The 22,179-nt window shown below is 51.9% G+C and overlaps 1 protein-coding gene across 1 annotated transcript in view; it reads left to right on the top strand.

Moving 5' to 3' along the window:
- Positions 1 to 4,214: 4,214 nt before the first annotated feature.
- SMC1A (structural maintenance of chromosomes 1A) overlaps positions 4,215 to 22,179 on the top strand; it is a 99,049-nt gene continuing 81,084 nt past the window's right edge. The window contains exons 1-2 of the mRNA XM_033083623.2: positions 4,215 to 4,408; positions 10,164 to 10,352. Coding sequence (XP_032939514.1) covers positions 4,300 to 4,408; positions 10,164 to 10,352 — 298 coding nt within the window. The 5' untranslated portion in view covers positions 4,215 to 4,299. The remainder of the gene's footprint in view (positions 4,409 to 10,163; positions 10,353 to 22,179) is intronic.

Genomic DNA, 22,179 nt, shown 5'->3' with positions numbered 1-22,179 from the left:
AGGGAAAAATCACATTTTTACAGGGAAAATGCACATTATTGAAGAGAGAAATGCTGTTTATTGTGGGAGAATTCAATTTTTAGTGAAAAACCTGCAATTTTTGAGGGATAATTCACATTTTTAGAGGGAAAATCCACATTATTGGGAGAAAAATGCTGTTTTTTGAGGGAAAATCCACTTTTTAGAGAAAAACCCGCAATTTTGGAGGAAAAAAATCACATTTTTACAGAGAAAATCCACATTATTGGGAGGGAAATGCTGGGTTTGGAGGGGAAATCCACTTTTTTGGAGAAAAAAACTGTTTTATAGAAGGAAATCAGAATTTTTCAGTGAAAACCCACATTTTGAGAGGGAAAATTCACATTTTTAGAAGAAAATTGTCATTTTTGGAGGGAAAAAACCCACAGAATTTAGAAGGAATATCCAAATTTAGTGGAAAATTCACAATTTTTGAGGGAAAATTGAAATTTTTAGGGGGAAGTTCCACTTTTTTTGAGGGAAAATTGATCTTTTTAAAGGAAAAATCCAAAGCATTAGGAGAAAAATCTCTATTTTGGGAAAAACCAGGATTTTTGCAGCAAAAATTGGAATTTTGGGAGCAAAATTGAGATTTTTGGCAGGAAAAAGAGACATTTTAGGGGAGATATGGGAATAAATCACAAGTTTGGGGAGAAAATTGACATTTTTTGCCTTGGAAATGATATTTTTGTGAGGGAAAATTAATTTTTGGAGAGGGAAAAGTTTATTTTTTGCAGGAATAAAAAGAAGTTTGGGGTGGAATGAGGAATTTCCAGGGCAAAGGAGCAATTTTGGGACAAAACGTGAATTTTTTGGACAAGAATCAGGGGCAAAGTTGTGATGTTTTAAGGGAAGTATGAAAATATATAGTGATTTAGAAAACAAATAGAGAGTAAAAATTTAAAAAGCAGAATTTTGTGAGGATGGAAAGACTTGGAAAAGGAAAAAAATCCCAATTTATGGCAAAAAATTTTGGGGGACTTGGGGTGGAAAAAGACACATTTTCAGGGAGGATTGGAGCAGAATTTATTTTGGGGCAAAAATCAACATTTTGTGGTTTTTTTTGAGGGGAAAAAAAGACATTGAGGGTGAAAAATGCAAATTCTGGAGTGGGACAGTGAATTCTGGGGGAAATACTGAGCTGGGTGAGGAAAATGGGGAATTTTGAGGGGAAAAATGGGAAATTTTAGAGGGAAATTTGGCAATTTTTTGGGGAAATGGCCCAAAAATCCTCATTTAGAGCCACCCCTCCCTTTTTGGAGGTCAAACTCCCCATTTTTGGAGTCTAAATCCCAATTTTTGGGGTCAAAATTGCCTTTTTTTGGGTCAAAATTCCCTTTTTTTGGCTCAAAACCCTCATTTTTGGGTCAAAATTCCCATTTTTAGGAGTCAAAATCCTGATTTTTGGGTCAAAATTCCCTTTTTTGGAACAAATCTCCCCTTTTTGGTACCAATTCCTGACTTTTTGGGGCAAAACAGCCCCACTTAGGGAGCAAATTCCCCCTTTTAGAGGCCAAACCTCACCTCAGAAAAACAAATTTCATTTTTTTTGGTGTCAAATCCCCCCTTTTGGGTTAAACTCCCCCTTTTTGGGGCACAAATTTCCACTTTTAGGAACCAAATCTCCCTTTTTAGAGACAAACTCTCCCTTTTTAGGGACAAATTCTCATTTTTTGTCACCAAACTCCTCATTTTTGGTGCCAAATCCCCAAATTTTTGTCAAGCCCCCAATTTTTGGGGCCCAAACTCCTCTTTTTGGGTTCAAATTTCTCCTTTTTGGGACCAAACTCTCCCTTTGGTCACAACCCTTCCAATTTCCGGGGCAAATACCCCAATTTTTAAGGCAAAATTCCCCTTTTTTTTGCCAAATCCCCTTTTCTATGGCAAATCCTCACTTTTAGGGCCAAATTTTCCCTTTTTGGGCCAAATCCCCCCTTTTCTGTGGCCAGCCCCTCACTTTTTAAGGCCAAATTCCCCATTTTTTGGTCAAATTCCCATTTTTTTTATTACCAATCCCCACTCTTTAGGACCAAATTCCCCCTTTTTGAGGCCAAATTTCCCTTTTTTAACCAAATCCCCCATTTTTTTGGACCAACCCCTCACTGTTTAAGGCCAAATTTCCCATTTTTTGGCCAAAATCTCACTTTTTTTATTACCAATCCCCACTCTTCATTACCAAATACCCCCTTTTTGAGGCCAAATTTCCCATTTTGTGACCAAATCCCCCATTTTTTTGGACCAACCCCTCACTGTTTAAGGCCAAATTCCCCCTTTTTTGGTCAAATTCCCAATTTTATTACCAATCCCCACTCTTTAGGACCAAATTCCCCCTTTTTAGGGCCAAATTTCCCTTTTTTCACCAAATCCCCCATTTTTTTTGGACCAACCCCTCGCTTTTTAGGGCCAAATTCCCCCTTTTTTAGCCAAATTCCCACTTTTTTATTACCAATCCCCACACTTTAGGGCCAAATTCTCCCTTTTTATGGCCACTCCCCACTTTTTAGGGCCAAATTTCCCTTTTTTGACCAAATCCCCCATTTTTTTTGGACCAACCCCTCACTTTTTTTAGGGCCAAATCCTCCCTTTTTGGATCAAATTCCCCCTTTTTCATGGAAAATCCTCCCTTTTTAGAGCCAAATCCCCCCTTTTTTGGCTAAATCCCCCCTTTTTTAGGACAAACCTCTCACTTTTTAGGGCCAAATTCCCGTTTTTTGGTCCAAATCCCCCTTTTTTAGAACCAACCCCTCACTTTGTGAAGCGACCCCACCCATTCTGACGACCCAATCCCACTTTTCCAGGTGCCAACCCCACCCTTTTGGTACAAACTCCATCTTTTTGGGGTCAAATCTCCTCACCCCGCCCCATTTTGGGTTAAAATCTCCCAATTTTGGGTTAAAATCTCCCAATTTTGGGTTCCCCCCCCCCCCCTTTCCCGATGCCGCCGGTACCTGAGGGGGGGCGCGGGGGAGGGGCCGGCGCGCGCCGCTCTGGCCACGCCCCCTCGCGCGCGCTGCCGCAGGGGGCGGGGCGACGCAGCGGGCGTGGCCAATCAGAGGCGTGGTTTAGATAAAGGGGCGTGGTTTTGTGGACGGGAGGCGTGGCCCCGCTGATAAATGGGCGTGGTTAAGCGAGGGGGCGTGGCTTTGGTGCCAAACGCAAGGGCGGGACCACGCAGTTCCTCCCGGATATGAAAAAAAAAAAAAAAAAAAAAAATTACAGCAATCAATTAGTATTTTTAGAGACAAATTGATACTTTTTCGGGGAAAATGGGAATTTTGAGGCTCACACCCTCCAGATTTAGGGGGAAAAATAAAAAAATTTACAGCGAATATCCGAATTTTAAGTGGGAAATCAAAATTTTTTACAGGGAAAATTGAAATTTTGGGCCTAAATAGAGGTTTATGGCCATGCTGGAAAGTGTTTGGGGAGGAAAGAGTCGTTTCAGGGAGAACCTGATAATTTTAACGAATACAGACAATTTTGGCAGGGAATACAGACATTTTAGGGGAAATATGGGGATTTTGAGAGGAAATCCAACCCTTTTGGGGATGAGACTTTGCCATTTTAGGGGTAAAACTCTGGTTTGGGGAGGCTCAAATCAGAGCCTGGAATACCCAGGACCCCCAAAATTGGTGCTGGGACCCCCCAAAGCCCCCTAAAACAAGATTAGGGACCCCCCAAAACAGGTCAAAACAGTGATAACCTTGGAGTCATAGGATCATTCTGACCGGAAAACACCTCGACCAACAAGTCTTGTGCCAAGGTTTTTTGTTCCGATCACCAAGAAAGCCGATTTTTACCGAAAATCCCCCAATTTTGACTGAAAAATCTCCCAATTTGCGGCGCCCTTTGCCGCCATTGCCTCCCCCGGGGGCGGCGCATTCCACTCCTCTCCCTGCTCCCCCCTCCCTTCCTCCACACTTGGTACGTTCCATGCAAATGAGCCCCCATTCGCGCCATCCAACCTGCGTTCAAACCGGCGGCCAATGGGAAGCGAGAAGGCGGGGTTAAAGTGGAGATTGACAGCAGCCAGAGCCTATCGCGAGGCGTGGCGCCACAGGGCCGCCACTAGAAACAACCGGCCTATCAGAGGCGAGGAGGCGGGGTTAAGGCGAAGATTGACAGCGGTCAGAGCCAATCGCGAGGCGCAGCGCCCCGTCCCTCAGAGGCGCCGCAGCCGCCGCTTTCCCGCCCTCCGGCCGCGGCTCCGGCCCGAGACCCCCGAGACCCCCGAGCCCCCCTCAGAGCCCGGGACCCTCCCGGGACCCTCCCGGCCCCACCATGGGCTTCCTCAAGCTCATCGAGATCGAGAACTTCAAGTCCTACAAGGGCCGGCAGATCATCGGGCCCTTCCGCCGCTTCACCGCCATCATCGGCCCCAATGGCTCCGGTGAGTGCCGGGGGGATTCGGAGCGGGGTCAGGGCCGCTCCCGTGGGGGTCTGGGGGGTGATCCCGAATTCTTTACAGAGCCCCGATCCCGCTTCCTCCTCCCTCACTGCCTGAGGGGATTCCATGTTCCTTGGGGTCTCGACTGAGATTTGGGGTCCCACCATTCCCTACAGCCCCCCCTTAGACCCCCTCACACCCTGGGGTCCCTTCTCAGATCTTTATTCCATTCCTTGGACACCTCCCTCCTCTTTCCTTGGGTTCCCCCTCAATTCCCTGGAGTTTCTCCAAGCCCCCCATTCCATGGGATCCCACAGTGATTCCCGGTACTCCCCCCATTCCCTGATTTCCCCCCAAACCCTCCATTCCCTGAATTCTCCTCTCTTTCCATGGAGTCCCCCCTCAATTCCCAGGGCTCACTCCAAGCCCCTCATTCCCTGGGATCCCCCTCAATTCCCAGAGCTCCCTCCAAGCTCCCCCATTCCCTGGGGACCCCCCAATAACTCCCAGAGCTCCTTCCAAGTCCGTCATTCCCTGATTTCCCCCCAAACCCTCCATTCCTTGAATTCTCCTCTCTTTCCATGGAGTCCCTTCAATTCCCAGGGCTCTCTCCAAGCCACTCATTCTCTGAATTTCCCCCATAACCCTCAATTCCCTGAACTCCCCCCATTCCCTGGGACCCCCTAATAACTCCCAGAGCTCCTTCCAAGTCCCTCATTCCCTGATTTCCCCCAAACCCTCCGTTCCCTGAATCCTTCTGTCTTTCCATGGAGTCCCCCCTCAATTCCCAGAGTTCCCTCCAAGCCCCTCATTCCCTGATTTTCCCCTAAACCCTGAACCCATTCCCTGATTTCCCCCTAAACTCTGAACCCATTCCCTGATTTCCCCCCAAACCCTCCATTCCCTGAACTCCCCCTCATTCCATAGGGTTCCCCCTCAATTCCCAGGACTCTCTCCAACCCCCTCATTCCCTGGGACCCCCCTCAATTCCCAGGGCTCCCTCCAAGCCCCCCATTCCCTGGACTTCCCCCTCACCTCCCTCCTCTTTCCATGGGATCCCCCCTCAATTCCCAAGGTTCTCTCCAACCCTCTCATTCCCTGATTTCCCCCAAACCCTCCATTCCCTGATTTCTCCTCTCTTTCTATGGAGTCCCTCCTCGATTCCCAGGGCTCTCTCCAAGCCCCTCATTCCCTGGGATCCCCCTCAATCCTCAGGGCTCTCTCCAAGTTCCCCCATTCCCTGGGGACCCCCCAATAACTCCCAGAGCTCCTTCCAAGTCCCTCATTCCCTGATTTCCCCCTAAATCCTCCATTCCCTGAATTCTCCTCTCTTTCCATGGAGTCCCCTCTCAATTCCCAGAGTTCTCTCCAAACCCCTCATTCCCTGATTTTCCTCCAAACCCTCCATTCCCTGAATTCTCCTCTCTTTCCATGGAGTCCCCCATCAATTCCCAGGGCTCCCTCCAAGTTCCCCCATTACCTGGGACCCCCCAATAACTCCCAGAGCTCCTTCCAAGTCCCTCATTCCCTGATTTCCCCCCAAACCCTCCATTCCCTGAATTCTCCTCTCTTTCCGTGGAGTCCTCCCTCAATTCCCAGGGCTCTCTCCAAGCCCCCCATTCCCTGGGACCCCCCAATAACTCCCAGAGCTCTTTCCAAGCTCCCCCATTCCCTGGACTTCCCCCTCACCTCCCTCCTCTTTCCATGAGATCTCCCCAATAATTCCTGGGGCTCTCTCCACATCCCCTATTCCCTGATTTCCCCCCAAACCCTCCATTCCCTGAACTCCTCCCTATTCCCTGGGACCCCCCTGAATTCCCAGGGCTCCCTCCAAGCCCCCCATTCCATGGGATCCCCTCAATTCCTAGAGCTCCCTCCAAGCCCCCCATTCCCTGGGACCCCCCAATAACTCCCAGAGCTCTCTCCAAGCCCCCCATTCCCTGGACTTCCCCCTCACCTCCCTTCTCTTTCCATGGGATCTCCCCAGTAACTCCCAGGGCTCTCTCCACATCCCCTATTCCCTGATTTCCCCCTAAACCCTGAACCCATTCCCTGATTTCCCCCTAAATCCTCCATTCCCTGAACTCCCTCCTCTTTCTATGGAGTCCCCTCTCAATTCCCAGAGCCCCCTCCAAGCTCCCCCATTCCCTGGACTTCTCCCTAAACCCTGAACCCATTCCCTGAACTCCCTCTTCTTTCTATGGAGTCCTCCCTCGATTCCCAGAGCTCCCTCCAAGCCCCTCATTCCCTGGACTTCCCCCTCACCTCCCTCCTCTTTCCATGGGATCCCCCAATAATTCCCGGGGCTCTCTCCAACTCTCTCATTCCCTGATTTCCCTCTAAACCCTGAATCCATTCCCTGATTTCCCCCAAAACCCTCCATTCCCTGAATTCTCCTCTCTTTCCATGGAGTCCCCCCTCAATTCCCAGGGCTCCCTCCAAGCCCCCCATTCCCTGGACTTCCCCCTCACCTCCCTCCTCTTTCCATGGGATCCCCCATCAATTCCCAGGGTTCTCTCCAACTCTCTCATTCCCTGATTTCCCCCTAAACCCTCCATTCCCTGAACTCCTCCCTATTCCCTGGGACCCCCCTGAATTCCCAGAGCTCCTTCCAAGTCCTTCATTCCCTGATTTCCCCCCAAACCCTCCATTCCCTGAATCTTTCTGTCTTTCCATGGGATTCCCCAGTAACTCTCAGGGCTCTCTCCAACCCCCTCATTCCCTGATTTCCCCCTAAACCCTGCATTCCGTGAATCCTTCTGTCTTTCCATGGGATCCCCCAATAATTCCTGGGGCTCCCTCCACATCCCCCATTCCCTGATTTCCCCCTAAACCCTGAACCCATTCCCTGAACTCCCTCTTCTTTCTATGGAGTCCCCCCCTCAATTCCCAGAGCTCCCTCCAAGCCCCTCATTCCCTGGGACCCCCCCAATAACTCCCAGAGCTCTCTCCAAGCTCCCCCATTCCCTGGACTTCCCCCTCACCTCCCTTCTCTTTCCATGGGACCCCCAGTAATTCCCAGGGCTCTCTCCACATCCCCTATTCCCTGATTTCCCCCTAAACCCTGAACCCATTCCCTGATTTCCCCCTAAATCCTCCATTCCCTGAATTCTCCTCTCTTTCCATGGAGTCCCCTCTCAATTTCCAGGGCTCTCTCCAGCCCCCTCATTCCCTGATTTTCCTCCAAACCCTCCATTCCCTGAACTCCCCCCTCTTTCCATGGAGTCTCCCATCAATTCCCAGGGCTCACTCCAAGCCCCCCATTCCATGGGACCCCCCAATAACTCCCAGAGCTCCTTCCAAGTCCCTCATTCCCTGATTTCCCCCCAAACCCTCCATTCCCTGAATTCTCCTCTCTTTCCGTGGAGTCCTCCCTCAATTCCCAGGGCTCTCTCCAAGCCCCCCATTCCCTGGGACCCCCCAATAACTCCCAGAGCTCCCTCCAAGCCCCCCATTCCCTGGACTTCCCCCTCACCTCTCTCCTCCTTCCATGGGATCCCCCCAATAATTCCCAGGGCTCTCTCCACATCCCCTATTCCCTGATTTTCCTCCAAACCCTCCATTCCGTGAACTCCCTCCTCTTTCCATGGAGTCCCCCCTCAATTCCCAGAGCTCCCTCCAAGCCCCCCATTCCCTGGGGACCCCCCAATAACTCCCAGAGCTCCTTCCAAGTCCCTCATTCCCTGATTTCCCCCAAACTCTCCATTCCCTGAATCCTTCTGTCTTTCCATGGGATCCCCCAATAATTCCCAGGGCTCTCTCCATGTCCACTATTCCCTGATTTCCCCCTGAACCCATTCCCTGATTTCCCCCCAAACCCTCCATTCCCTGAATTCTCCTCTCTTTCCATGGAGTCCCTCATCAATTCCCAGGGCTCTCTCCAAGCCACTCATTCTCTGAATTTCCCCCATAACCCTCAATTCCCTGAACTCCCCCCCATTCCATGGGACCCCCCTCAATTCCCAGAGCTCTCTCCAAGCTCCCCCATTCCCTGGGAACCCCCTCAATCCTCAGGGCTCTCTCCAAGCTCCCCCATTTCCTGGGGTCCCCTCTCAATTCCCAGAGCTCCTTCCAAGCCCCTCATTCCCTGAACTCCCCCCTCTTTCCACGGGACCCCCCTCAATTCCCAGAGCCCCCTCCAAGCCCCTCATTCCCTGGGATCCCCCTCAATCCTCAGGGCTCTCTCCAAGCCCCTCATTCCCTGATTTCCCCTAAACCCTCCATTCCCTGAATCCTTCTGTCTTTCCATGGGATCCCCCAATAATTCCCAGGGCTCCCTCCAAGCTCCCCCATTCCCTGGACTTCCCCCTCACCTCCCTCCTCTTTCCATGGGATCTCCCCAATAACTCCTGGGGCTCTCTCCACATCCCCTATTCCCTGATTTCCCCCTAAACTCTGAACCCATTCCCTGATTTCCCCCTAAACCCTCCATTCCCTGAACTCCTCCCTATTCCCTGGGACCCCCCTGAATTCCCAGGGCTCCCTCCAAGCCCCCCATTCCATGGGATCCCCTCAATTCCCAGAGCTCACTCCAAGCTCCATAACTCCATGGGACCTCCCAATAACTCCCAGAGCTCCCTCCAAGCTCCCCCATTCCCTGGACTTCCCCCTCACCTCCCTCCTATTTCCATGGGATCCCCCAGTAACTCCCAGGGCTCTCTCCACATCCCCTATTCCCTGATGTCCCTCTAAACCCTGAACTCATTCCCTGATTTCCCCCCAAACCCTCCATTCCCTGAATTCTCCTCTCTTTCCATGGAGTCCCCCACCAATTCCCAGAGTTCTCTCCAAGTCCCTCATTCCCTGATTTCCCCCCAAAGCCTCCAATCCCTGAACTCCCCCCCCATTCCCTGGGTCCCCCTGAATCCCCAGAGCTCTCTCCAAGCTCCCCCATTCCCTGGACTTCCCCCTCACCTCCCTCCTCTTTCCATGGGATACCCCAGTAACTCTCAGGGCTCTCTCCAGCCCCCTCATTCCCTGATTTCCCCCCAAACCCTCCATTCCCTGAACTCCCCCCTCTTTCCATGGAGTCCCCCCTCAATTCCCAGGGCTCCCTCCAAGCCCCCCATTCCATGGGACCTCCCAATAACTCCCAGAGCTCCTTCCAAGCCCCTCATTCCCTGATTTCCCCCCAAACCCTCCATTCCCTGAATCCTTCTGTCTTTCCATGGGATCCCCCAATAATTCTCTGGGCTCTCTCCATGTCCACTATTCTCTGATTTCCCCCCATACCCTCCATTCCCTGAACTCCCCCCTCATTCCATGGGGTCCCCCTGAATTCCCAGAGCCCCCTCCAAGCTCCCCCATTCCCTGGGAACCCCCTCAATCCTCAGGGCTCTCTCCAAGCTCCCCCATTCCATGGGGTCCCCTCTCAATTCCCAGAGCTCCTTCCAAGCCCCTCATTCCCTGGGACCCCCCAATAACTCCCAGAGCTCCTTCCAAGTCCCTCATTCCCTGAACTCCCCTCTCTTTCCATGGGACCCCCCTCAATTCCCAGAGCCCCCTCCAAGCCCCTCATTCCCTGGGATCCCCCTCAATCCTCAGGGCTCTCTCCAAGCTCCATAATTCCCTGATTTCCCCTAAACCCTGAACCCATTCCCTGATTTCCCCCCAAACCCTCCATTCCCTGAACTCCCCCCATTCCATGGGACCCCCCTCAATTCCCAGATCTCCCTCCAACCCCCCCATTCCCTGGTGCCCCCAATAACCCCCAGCTCCCCCTCCAACCCCCTCACTCCCCTCTATCCCCCAACCCCAGGCAAATCCAACCTGATGGACGCCATCAGCTTCGTGCTGGGGGAGAAGACGAGCAACCTGCGGGTGAAGACGCTGCGGGATCTGATCCACGGCGCGCCCGTGGGCAAACCCGCGGCCAGCCGCGCCTTCGTCAGCATGGTGTACTCGGAGGAGGGAGCCGAGGATCGCACCTTCGCCCGCGTCATCGTGGGTGCGTGCGGGGGGAACGAGGGGTTTGGGGGGGAGCCTGAGGGGTTTGGGGGGGAACTGAGGGGTTTGGGGGGGATCCTGAGGGGTTTGGGGGGGAACCTGAGGGGTTTGGGGGGGATCCTGAGGGGTTTGGGGGGGAGCCTGAGGGGTTTGGGGGGGATCCTGAGGGGTTTGGGGGGGAGCCTGAGGGGTTTGGGGGGGAGAAACCTGAGGGGTTTGGGGGGAAAATTTGCGGATTTTGGGGAGAAACCCGTGGATTTTTAGGGGGGGGAACCTGAGGAGTTTGGGGAAAAAACCCACAGAGTTTTGGGGGGAAACTCGTGGATTTTGAGGGGGAGCCTGAGGGGTTTGGTGGGGAACCTGCAGATTTTGGGGGGAAACGTGGAAGTTTTGGGGGAAAACTCGTGGATTTTGGGGGGAGACCAGCGGGGTTTGGGGGAGAAGTCACAGATTTTTGAGGAACACCCACCGAGTTTTGGGGGGAAACTCTCAGATTTTGGAGGAACCGAAGATTTGGGGGGGAACTCGTGGATTTTGAGGGGGAACCTGAGGGGTTTGGGGGGGATTCTGAGGGGTATGGGGGGAAAATTTGCGGATTTTGGGGGGAAACCCAAAGATTTTGGGGTGAAACCTGCGGGTTTTGGAAGGGAAACTCGTGGATTTTTGAGGGGGAACCTGAGGGGTTTGGGGGGGAACCTGAGAGGGGTGGGGGGATCCTGAGGGGTTTGGGGTGAAACCTGAGGGGTTTGGGGGGAGAACTCACAGAGTTTGGGGGGGAAACTTGCGGATTTTGGGGGGAAACCCACGGAGTTCGGAGGGAAGACCCGCGGATTTTGGGGGGGAAACTTGCAGATTTTGGGGGGAAAGTCACGGATTTTTGGGGAGAAACCCATGGGTTTTTGAGGGAAACCCACAGAATTTGGAGGGAAACTCGTGAATTTTAGGGGAAACTCGTGGATTTTGGGGAGACCTGCAAGTTTTGGGGGAGAACTCGCAGATTTTTCAGGAAAACCCACAGATTTTTGGGGGGGAACTCGTGGATTTTTGGGGGGAAACTCGCAGAATTTGGGGGGAAACCTGATGGGTTTGGGGAGGACCTGAGGGGTTTTGGGGGAAATCTCGTGGATTTTGGGGGGAAACTTGCAGATTTTTGAGGGGAGATCAGCTGATTTTTGGGTGAAACCTGAGGAGTTTGGGGGGAAACGCGCGGATTTTGGAGGGGAAACTCTCAGAGTTTGGGGGGGAACCTGAGGGGTTTGGGGGGAAAACTCGCAGAGTTTGGGGAGAAACCCGTGGGTTTTTTAGAGAAACCTGTGCAGTTTGGGGTGAAACTCGTGGATTTTTAGGGGAAACTCACGGATTTTGGGGGGAACCTGCAAGTTTTGGGGGGAGAACTCACAGATTTTGGAGGGAAGACCCGCGGAGTTTGGGGGGAAACTCGTGGATTTTGGGGGTGAAACCTGCAGATTTTGGGGGGAAACCTGCAAGTTTTGGGGGAAAACTCGTGGATTTTGGGGGGAAACTTGCAGATTTTTGAGGAAAACCCACAGAGTTTTGAGGGGGAACTCGTGGATTTTGGGAGAAACCTGAGGGTTCTTGGGGAAAAAACTGAAGGGTTTGGGGGAAACCTGAGGGGTTTGGGGGGAGAACTCAGATTTTTGAGGGAAACTCGTGGATTTCGGGGGGAAACCTGCAAGTTTTGGGGGGAAACCTGAGGGGTTTGGGGGAGAAGTCACAGATTTTTGAGGAAAACCCACAGATTTTTGGGGGGAAACTCGTGGGTTTTTGAAGGAGACCCACAGATTTTAGGGGGGAGACCCACTGATTTTGGGGGAAACCTGAGGGGTTTGGGGGGAAAATTTGCAGATTTTGGAGGGGAAACCTGCGGAGTTTGGAGAGAAGACCCGTGGATTTTGCGGGGAGACCTGAGGGGTTTGGGGGAAACTCACGGGTTTTGGGGGGGAACCCGAAGATTTTGGGGTGAAACCTGCGGGTTTTGGAAGGGAAACTCGTGGATTTTTGAGGGGGAACCTGAGGGGTTTGGGGGGGAACATGCAAGTTTTGGGGGAGAACTCACAGATTTTTGAAGAAAACCCACTGATTTTTGGGGGGGAACTCATGGGTTTTGGGGTGAAACCTGCAAGTTTTGGGGGGAAACGCGTGGATTTTGGGGAGAGAGATGCTGATTTTGGGGGGAAACCTGAGGGGTTTGGGGGAGAAGTCACAAATTTTTGAGGAAAACCAACAGATTTTTGGGGGGAAACTCGTGGGTTTTTGAAGGAAACCCACAGATTTTTGGGGGGAGACCCGCTGAGTTTGGGGGAAACCTGAGGGGTTTGGGGGGACCTGGGGGGTTTGGGGGGAGAACTCACAGACTTTGTGGGGGAAACCCACGGATTTTGGGGTGAAACCCGTGGATTTTTAGGGGAAACTTGCTGATTTTGTGGGGGAAGTAGCGGATTTTTGAGGACAAACCCATGGGTTTTTTTGAGGAAAACCCGCGGATTTTGGGGTGAAACCCGTGGATTTTGGGGGGGGGAACCTGGGGATTTTGGGGTGAAACCAGTGATTTTTTGAGGGAAACCCACGGATTTTGGGGGGAAAGTGGCGTCTTTTGGGGGAAAACTCTCAGATTTTGGAGGAACCCAAGACTGGGGGGAAACTTGCGGATTTTGGAGTAAGACCTGAGGGTTTTGGGGGGGAAATCTGAGGAGTGTGGGGGGTAACTGAGGGGTTTGGGGGTGGATTCTGAGGGGTTTGGGGGGAGAACTCGCAGAGTTTGGGGGGAAAATCCGCATATTTTGGGGGAAAACTCAGAATTTGGGGGAGAGCCTGAGGAGCTTGGGGGGAATTCTGAGGGGTTTGGGGGGGGATCCTGAGGGGTTTGGGGGGTTAAAGCCATGGATTTTGGGCAGGAACCTGCAAGTTTTGGGGGAGAACTCGCAGATTTTTGAGGAAAACCCACAGATTTTTGGAGGGAAACTCGCAGATTTTGAGGGGGATCCTGAGGGGTTTGGGGGGAGAACTCACAGATTTTTGAGCAAAACTCGTGGATTTTGGAGGAACTCGAAGATTTTTGGGGCGAAACCTGCGGATTTTGGAGGGGAAACTCGTGGATTTTGGGGGGGGAGCTTGCAAGTTTTGGGGGAGAATTCACGGATTTTTGAAGAAAACCCACTGATTTTTGGGGGGGAACTCGTGGATTTCTGGGGGGAACTGAGGGGTTTGGGGGGAAACTCGCAGAATTTGGGGGGAAGCCTGAGGGGTTTGGGGAGGACCTGAGGGGTTTGGGGGGAACCTGCAAGTTTTGGGGGAAATCTCGTGGATTTTGGGGGGAAACTTGCAGATTTTTGAGGGGAGATCCGCTGATTTTGGGGTGAAACCTGAAGAGTTTGGGGGGAAACTCGCAGATTTTGGAGGGGAAACTCTCAGAGTTTGGGGGGAATTCTGAGGGGTTTGGGGGGAACCTGCAAATTTTGGGGGAGAACTCGCAGATTTTGTGGGGGAACCTGAGGGGTTTGGGGGGTAAAGCCGTGGATTTTGGGGGGAAACTCGTGGATTTTGGGGGTGAAACCTGCAGATTTTGGGGGGAAACCTGCAAGTTTTGGGGGAAAACTCGTGGATTTTGGGGGGAAACTTGCAGATTTTTGAGGAAAACCCCCAGAGTTTTGGGGGGGAACTCGTGGATTTTGGGAGAAACCTGAGGGTTCTGGGGGGAAAATCTGAGGGGTTTGGGGGGGAACCTGAGGGGTTTGGGGGGAGAACTCGGAGATTTTTGAGGAAAACCCACAGAGCTTTGGGGGGAAACTCGTGGATTTTTGGGGGAAGACCCGTGGATTTTGGGGGGAAACCTGAGGGGTTTGGAGGGAAACTCGCAGAGTTTGGGGGTCAAGCTGTGGATTTTGGGGGGAGACCTGAGGGGTTTGGGGGGGATTCTGAGGGGTTTGGGGGGAGAACTCACAGAGTTTGGGGGGGAAACTTGCAGATTTTGGGGGGAAAGTCACGGATTTTTGAGGAGAAACCCATGGGTTTTTGAGGGAAACTCACAGAATTTAGAGGGAAACTCGTGAATTTTAGGGGAAACTCGTGGATTTTGGGGGGAAACTGTGGATTTTGGAGGGGAAACACACGGATTTCGTGGGTGGACCTGAGGGGTTTGGGGGGGAACCTGAGGGGTTTGGAGGGGAACCTAAGGGGTTTGGGGGAAAACCCACAGAGTTTTGGGGGGACACCTGCTGATTTTGTGGGAAACCTGAGGAGTTTGAGGGGTACCTGGCGGGGAACCTGAGGGGTTTGGGGGGGGATTCTGAGGGATTTGGGGGGGAATCTCATGGATTTTGAATCTCATGGATTTTGGGGGGAAAGTCACGGATTTTTGAGGAGAAACCCATGGGTTTTTGAGGGAAACCTGTGGAGTTTGGAGGGAAGACCCGTGGATTTTGTGGGGAGACCTGAGGGGTTTGGGGGAAACTCGCAGATTTTGGGGGGAACCTGTGGATTTTGGGAGGAAACTCGCAGATTTTTGAGGAGAAACCCATGGGTTTTTGAGAGAAACCAGTGGAGTTTGGAGGGAAGACCCGTGGATTTTGCGGGGAGACCTGAGGGGTTTGGGGGAAACTCGTGGATTTTGGGGGGAAAACTCGCAGATTTTGGCGGGAAACCTGCAGATTCTGGGGGGAACCTGTGGATTTTGGGGGGAAACTCGCAGATTTTTGAGGAGAAACCCATGGGTTTTGGAGGGAAGACCCGCGGAGTTTGGAGGGGAACTCGTGGATTCTGGGGGGAGACCTGAGGGGTTTGGGGGGGATTCTGAGGGGTTTGGGGGGAGAACTCACAGAGTTTGGGGGAAAACTTGCGGATTTTGGGGGGAAACTTGCAGATTTTGGGGGCAAAGTCGCAGGTTTTTGAGGAGAAACCCATGGGTTTTTGAGGGAAACCCGCAGAGTTTGGGGTGAAACCCGTGGATTTTTAGGGGAAACTCGTGGATTTTGGGGGGAAACCTGTGGATTTTGGAGGGGAAACACACGGATTTTGTGGGTGGACCTGAGGGGTTTGGCGGGGAGCCTGAGGGGTTTGGGGGGGATTCTGAGGAATTTGGGGGGGAACCTGCAGATTTTTGAGGAAAACCCACTGATTTTTGGGGGGAAACTCGTGGATTTCGTGGGGAGATCCACTGATTTTGGGGGAAAACCTGAGGGGTTTGTGGGGAGAACCTGCAGATTCTGGAGGAACCTGAAGATTTTGGGGCGAAACCTGCAGATTTTTGAGGGAAAACTCGTGAATTTTGGGGGGAGACCTGCAAGTTTGGGGGGAATTCTGAGGGGTTTGGGGGGGATCCTGAGGGGTTTGGGGGGAACCTGCAAATTTTGGGGGAGAACTTGCGGATTTTGTGGGGGAACCTGAGGGGTTTGGGGGGTTAAAGCCGTGGATTTTGGGCAGGAACTTGCAAGTTTTGAGGGAAAACTTGCAGATTTTTGAGGAAAACCCACAGATTTTTGGAGGAAAGCTCGTGGATTTTTGGGGGGAACTGAGGGGTTTGGGGGGAAACTCGCAGAATTTGGGGGGAAACCTGAGGGGTTTGGGGAGGACCTGAGGGGTTTGGGGGGGAACCTGCAAGTTTTAGGGGAGAACTGATGGATTTTTGAGGAAAACCCACAGATTTTTAGGGGGTAAACTCATAGATTTTGGAGGAAACCTGTGGATTTTTGGGGGGAAACACGTGGATTTTGGGGGGGGGACTCGTTGATTTTGGGGGAAATCTGAAGGGTTTAGGAGGGGAACCTGTGGATTGTGGAGGAATCCAAAGATTTTGGGGTGAAACCTGAGGGTTCTGGGGGGAAAAACCTGAAGGTTCTGGGTGGAACCTGAGGGGTTTGGGGGGGATTCTGAGGGGTTTGGGGGGAGAACTCACAGATTTTGGGGGGAAAACTTGCGGATTTTGGAGGGAAACTTGTGGATTTTTGAGGGGAAACCCGCGGATTTCGGAGGGAAGACCCGCAGATTTTGCGGGGAAACTTGCAGATTTTGGGGGGAAAGTCACGGATTTTTGAGGAGAAACCCATGGGTTTTTGAGGGAAACCCACAGAATTTGGAGGGAAACTCGTGAATTTTAGGGGAAACTCGTGGATTTTGGGGAGACCTGCAAATTTTGGGGGGGAACTCGTGGATTTTGGGGGGGAACCTGCAAGTTTTGGGGGAGAATTCACGGATTTTTGAAGAAAACCCACTGATTTTTGGGGGGAACTTGAGGGGTTTGGGGGGTTAAAACCATGGATTTTGGGGAGGAACCTGCAGATTTTGATGGAAAACTTGCAGATTTTTGGGGAGAACTTGCAGATTTTTGAGGAAAACCCACAGATTTTTGGGGGGGAAACTCGCGGATTTTGGGGGAAGACCCATGGATTTTTGGGGGGAAGCCTGAGGGGTTTGGGGGAGAACTCACAGATTTTTGAGGAAAACCCACAGAGTTTTGGGGGGAAACTCATGTATTTTGGGGGGAAACCTGCAAGTTTTGGGGGAAAACCTGCAGATTTTAGGGGGAAACCTGTGGATTTTGGGATGAAACCCACGGATTTTTGGATAGACACCCACGGATTTTGGGGTGAAACACGTGGATTTTATAGGGGAAACTCACGGATTTTGGGGGGAGACCCATGGAATTTTGGGAAGAAACCTGCAGATTTTGGGGGGAAAGTGGCGTCTTTTGTGGGGAAACCCGTGGATTTTGGGGAGAAACCCGTGGATTTTGGGGTGAAACCTGAGGGGTTTGGAGGGGAACCTGCAAGTTTTGGGGGGAGAACTGATGTTTTTTTGCGGAAAACCCACAGAGTTTTGGGGGGAAACTCATGGATTTTGAGGGGAGATCCACTGATTTTGGGGGAAAACTTGAGGGGTTTGTGGGGGGAACCTGCGGATTCTGGAGGAACCTGAAGATTTTGGGGCGAAACCTGCAGATTTTTGAGGGAAAACTCGTGAATTTTGGGGGGAAACCTGCAAGTTTGGGGGGAATTCTGAGGGGTTTGGGGGGGAAACTTGCGGATTTTGGGGGAGAACTCGTGGATTTTTGAGGAAAACCCACAGAGTTTTGGGGGGGAACTCGTGGATTTTGGGGGAAATCTGAGGGTTCTTGGGGGAAAATCTGAAGGGTTTGGGGGGGAACCTGAGGGGTTTGGGGGGAGAACTCAGATTTTGGAGGGAAACTCGTGGATTTTGGGGGGAACCTGCAAGTTTTGGGGGGAAACCAGCGGGGTTTGGGGGAGAAGTCACAGATTTTTGAGGAAAAACCACAGATTTTGGGGGGAAACTTGTGGGTTTTTGAAGGAAACCCACAGATTTTTGGGGGGAGACCCAGTGATTTTGGGGGAAACCTGAGGGGTTTGGGGGGACCTGAGGGATTTGGGGGGAGAACTTGCAGACTTTGTGGGGGAAACCTGTGGATTTTGGGGTGAAACCCGTGGATTTTTAGGGGAAACTCGTGGATTTTGTGGGGGAAGTCGCGGATTTTTGAGGAGAAACCCATGGGTTTTTGAGGAAAACTCACGGATTTTGGGGTGAAACCCGTGGATTTTGGGGGGGGAACCTGGGGATTTTGGGGTGAAACCAGTGATTTTTTGAGGGAAACCCACGGATTTTGGGGGGAAAGTGGCGTCTTTTGGGGGAAAACTCTCAGATTTTGGAGGAACCGAAGACTGGGGGGAACCTGTGGGTTTTGGGGGGAAAGTCACGGATTTTTGAGGAGAAACCCATGGGTTTTGGAGGAGAAACCTGTGGAGTTTGGAGGGAAGACCCGTGGATTTTGCGGGGAGACCTGAGGGGTTTGGGGGAAACTCGCAGATTTTGGGGGGAAACCTGAGGGTTCTGGGGGAAAAACCTGAAGGGTTTGAGGGGAGCCTGAGGGGTTTGGGGGGAAACTTGTGGAATTTTGAGGAGAAACCAGCCGAGTTCGGAGGGAAGACCCGCAGATTTTGCGGGGAAACTTGCAGATTTTGGGGGGAAAGTCACGGATTTTTGAGGAGAAACCCATGGGTTTTTGAGGGAAACCCACAGAATTTGGAGGGAAACTCGTGAATTTTAGGGGAAGCTCGTGGATTTTGGGGGGAGACCCGCTGATTTTGGGGGGAAACTGTGGATTTTGGAGGGGAAACACACAGATTTTGTGGGTGGACCTGAGGGGTTTGGGGGGGAACCTGAGGGGTTTGGGGGAAAACCCACAGAGTTTTGGGGGGACACCTGCTGATTTTGTGGGAAACCTGAGGAGTTTGAGGGGTACCTGGGGGGGAACCTGAGGGGTTTGGGGGGGATTCTGAGGGATTTGGCGGGGGAATCTTGTGGATTTTGGGGGGAAAGTCGTGGATTTTTGAGGAGAAACCCATGGGTTTTGGAGGGAAACCTCCGGAGTTTGGAGGCAAGACCCATGGATTTTGTGGGGAGACCTGAGGGGTTTGGGGGAAACTCGTGGATTTTGGGGGGAAAACTCGCAGATTTTGGCGGGAAACCCGCAGATTCTGGGGGGAACCTGTGGATTTTGGGGGGAAACTCGCAGATTTTTGAGGAGAAACCCATGGGTTTTGGAGGGAAGACCCGCGGAGTTTGGAGGGGAACTCGTGGATTTTGCGGGGAGACCCGCTGATTTTGGGGGGAAACCTTCAAGTTTTGGGGGAAGACTCTTGGATTTTGGGGGGAAACTTGCAGATTTTTGAGGAAAACCCACAGAGTTTTGGGGGGAAACTCGTGGATTTTTGGGAGAAACCTGAGGGTTCTTGGGGGAAAATCTGAAGGGTTTGGGGGGGAACCTGAGGGGTTTGGGGGGAGAACTCAGAGATTTTTGAGGGAAACTCGTGGATTTCGGGGGGAAACCTGCAAGTTTTGGGGGGAAACCTGAGGGGTTTGGGGGAGAAGTCACAGATTTTTGAGGAAAACCCACAGATTTTTGGGGGGAAACTCGTGGGTTTTTGAAGGAGACCCACAGATTTTAGGGGGGAGACCCACTGATTTTGGGGGAAACCTGAGGGGTTTGGGGGGAAAATTTGCAGATTTTGGAGGGGAAACCTGCGGAGTTTGGAGAGAAGACCCGTGGATTTTGCGGGGAGACCTGAGGGGTTTGGGGGAAACTCACGGGTTTTGGGGGGGAACCCGAAGATTTTGGGGTGAAACCTGCGGGTTTTGGAAGGGAAACTCGTGGATTTTTGAGGGGGAACCTGAGGGGTTTGGGGGGGAACATGCAAGTTTTGGGGGAGAACTCACAGATTTTTGAAGAAAACCCACTGATTTTTGGGGGGGAACTCATGGGTTTTGGGGTGAAACCTGCAAGTTTTGGGGGGAAACGCGTGGATTTTGGGGAGAGAGATGCTGATTTTGGGGGGAAACCTGAGGGGTTTGGGGGAGAAGTCACAAATTTTTGAGGAAAACCAACAGATTTTTGGGGGGAAACTCGTGGGTTTTTGAAGGAAACCCACAGATTTTTGGGGGGAGACCCGCTGATTTTGGGGGAAACCTGAGGGGTTTGGGGGGACCTGGGGGGTTTGGGGGGAGAACTCACAGACTTTGTGGGGGAAACCCACGGATTTTGGGGTGAAACCCGTGGATTTTTAGGGGAAACTTGCTGATTTTGTGGGGGAAGTAGCGGATTTTTGAGGACAAACCCATGGGTTTTTTGAGGAAAACCCGCGGATTTTGGGGTGAAACCCGTGGATTTTGGGGGGGGGAACCTGGGGATTTTGGGGTGAAACCAGTGATTTTTTGAGGGAAACCCACGGATTTTGGGGGGAAAGTGGCGTCTTTTGGGGGAAAACTCTCAGATTTTGGAGGAACCCAAGACTGGGGGGAAACTTGCGGATTTTGGAGTAAGACCTGAGGGTTTTGGGGGGGAAATCTGAGGAGTGTGGGGGGTAACTGAGGGGTTTGGGGGTGGATTCTGAGGGGTTTGAGGGGAGAACTCGCAGAGTTTGGGGGGAAAATCCGCATATTTTGGGGGGAAAACTCACAGAATTTGGGGGAGAGCCTGAGGGGCTTGGGGGGAATTCTGAGGGGTTTGGGGGGGATCCTGAGGGGTTTGGGGGGTTAAAGCCATGGATTTTGGGCAGGAACCTGCAAGTTTTGGGGGAGAACTCGCAGATTTTTGAGGAAAACCCACAGATTTTTGGAGGGAAACTTGCAGATTTTGAGGGGGATCCTGAGGGGTTTGGGGGGAGAACTCACAGATTTTTGAGCAAAACTCGTGTATTTTGGAGGAACTCGAAGATTTTGGGGCGAAATTTGCGGATTTTGGAGGGGAAACTCGTGGATTTTGGGGGGGGAACCTGAAAGTTTTGGGGGAGAATTCACGGAGTTTTGAAGAAAACCCACTGATTTTTGGGGGGGAACTCGTGGATTTTTGGGGGTAACTGAGGGGTTTGGGGGGAAACTCGCAGAATTTGGGGGGAAACCTGAGGGATTTGGGGAGGACCTGAGGGGTTTTGGGGGAAATCTCGTGGATTTTGGGGGGAAACTTGCAGATTTTTGAGAGGAGATCGGCTGATTTTGGGGTGAAACCTGAGGAGTTTGGGGGGAAACTCGCAGATTTTGGGGAGAAACCCATGGGTTTTTTAGAGAAACCTGTGGAGTTTGGGGTGAAACTCATGGATTTTTAGGGGAAACTCACAGATTTTGGGGGGGAACCTGCAAGTTTTGGGGGGAAAACTCGTGGATTTTGGAGGGAAGACCCGCAGAGTTTGGGGGGAAACTCGTGGATTTTGGGGGTGAAACCTGCAGATTTTGGGGGGAAACCTGCAAGTTTTGGGGGAAAACTCATGGATTTTGGGGGGAAACTTGCAGATTTTTGAGGAAAACCCACAGAGTTTTGGGGGGAACTCGTGGATTTTGGGGGAAATCTGAGTATTCTTGGGGGAAAATCTGAAGGGTTTGGGGGGAGAACTCGCGGATTTTGGAGGGAAACTCGTGGATTTCAGGGGGAAACCTGCAAGTTTTGGGGGGAAAGCTGAGGGGTTTGGGGGAGAAGTCACAGATTTTTGAGGAAAACCCACAGATTTTTGGGGGGGGCCCGCTGATTTTGGGGGAAACCTGGGGGATTTGGGGGGACCTGAGGGATTTGGGGGGAGAACTCGCAGACTTTGTGGGGGAAACCTGTGGATTTTGGGGTGAAACCCGTGGATTTTTAGGGGAAACTCGTTGATTTTGTGGGGGAAGTTGCGGATTTTTGAGGAGAAACCCATGGGTTTTTTGAGGAAAACTCACGGATTTTGGGGTGGAACTCTTGGGTTTTTAGGGGAAACTCGCGGATTTTGGGGGGGAACCTGCAAGTTTTGGGGGGAAACTCGCAGATTTTGGGGGGAAAGCGGCGTATTTTGGGGAAAAACTGAGAATTTGGAGGAACCAAAGATTTGGGGGGGAACTCGCGGATTTTGGGGGGGGAACCTGTGGGTTTTGAGGGAAAACCTGCGGATTTTGGGGGGAAACCCGTGGATTTTTGAGGGAACCCACAGATTTTTGGGTAGAAACCCACAGATTTTGGGTAGACACCCACAGATTTGGGGGGGAAACCTGTGGATTTTGGGAGGTAACCTGTGGATTTTGGGGGGAACCCACAGATTTTTAGGGACAACCCCACAGATTTTTGGGGAGAAACCCGCAGATTTTGGGGGAAAACTCACAGATTTTGGAGGAACCTGAAGATTTGGAGGGGAGACTCGCAGATTTTTGGGGGAACCCGTGGATTTTAGGGATCACAGAGTTTGTGGGGCACAGTTTAGGGTTTGGGGGACACATTTTGGGGTGTTTAGGGTTTGGGGGAGCCCCCTGACCCCCCCAAAAATCCCCCCCAAACCCATTTC

The sequence above is a fragment of the Catharus ustulatus genome, chromosome 32, assembly GCF_009819885.2.
Source record: "Catharus ustulatus isolate bCatUst1 chromosome 32, bCatUst1.pri.v2, whole genome shotgun sequence".
Lineage (NCBI taxonomy): Eukaryota > Metazoa > Chordata > Aves > Passeriformes > Turdidae > Catharus > Catharus ustulatus.
The sequence above is the reverse complement of the archived record's forward strand: the minus strand, read 5'-3'. Positions and strand labels throughout refer to the sequence as shown.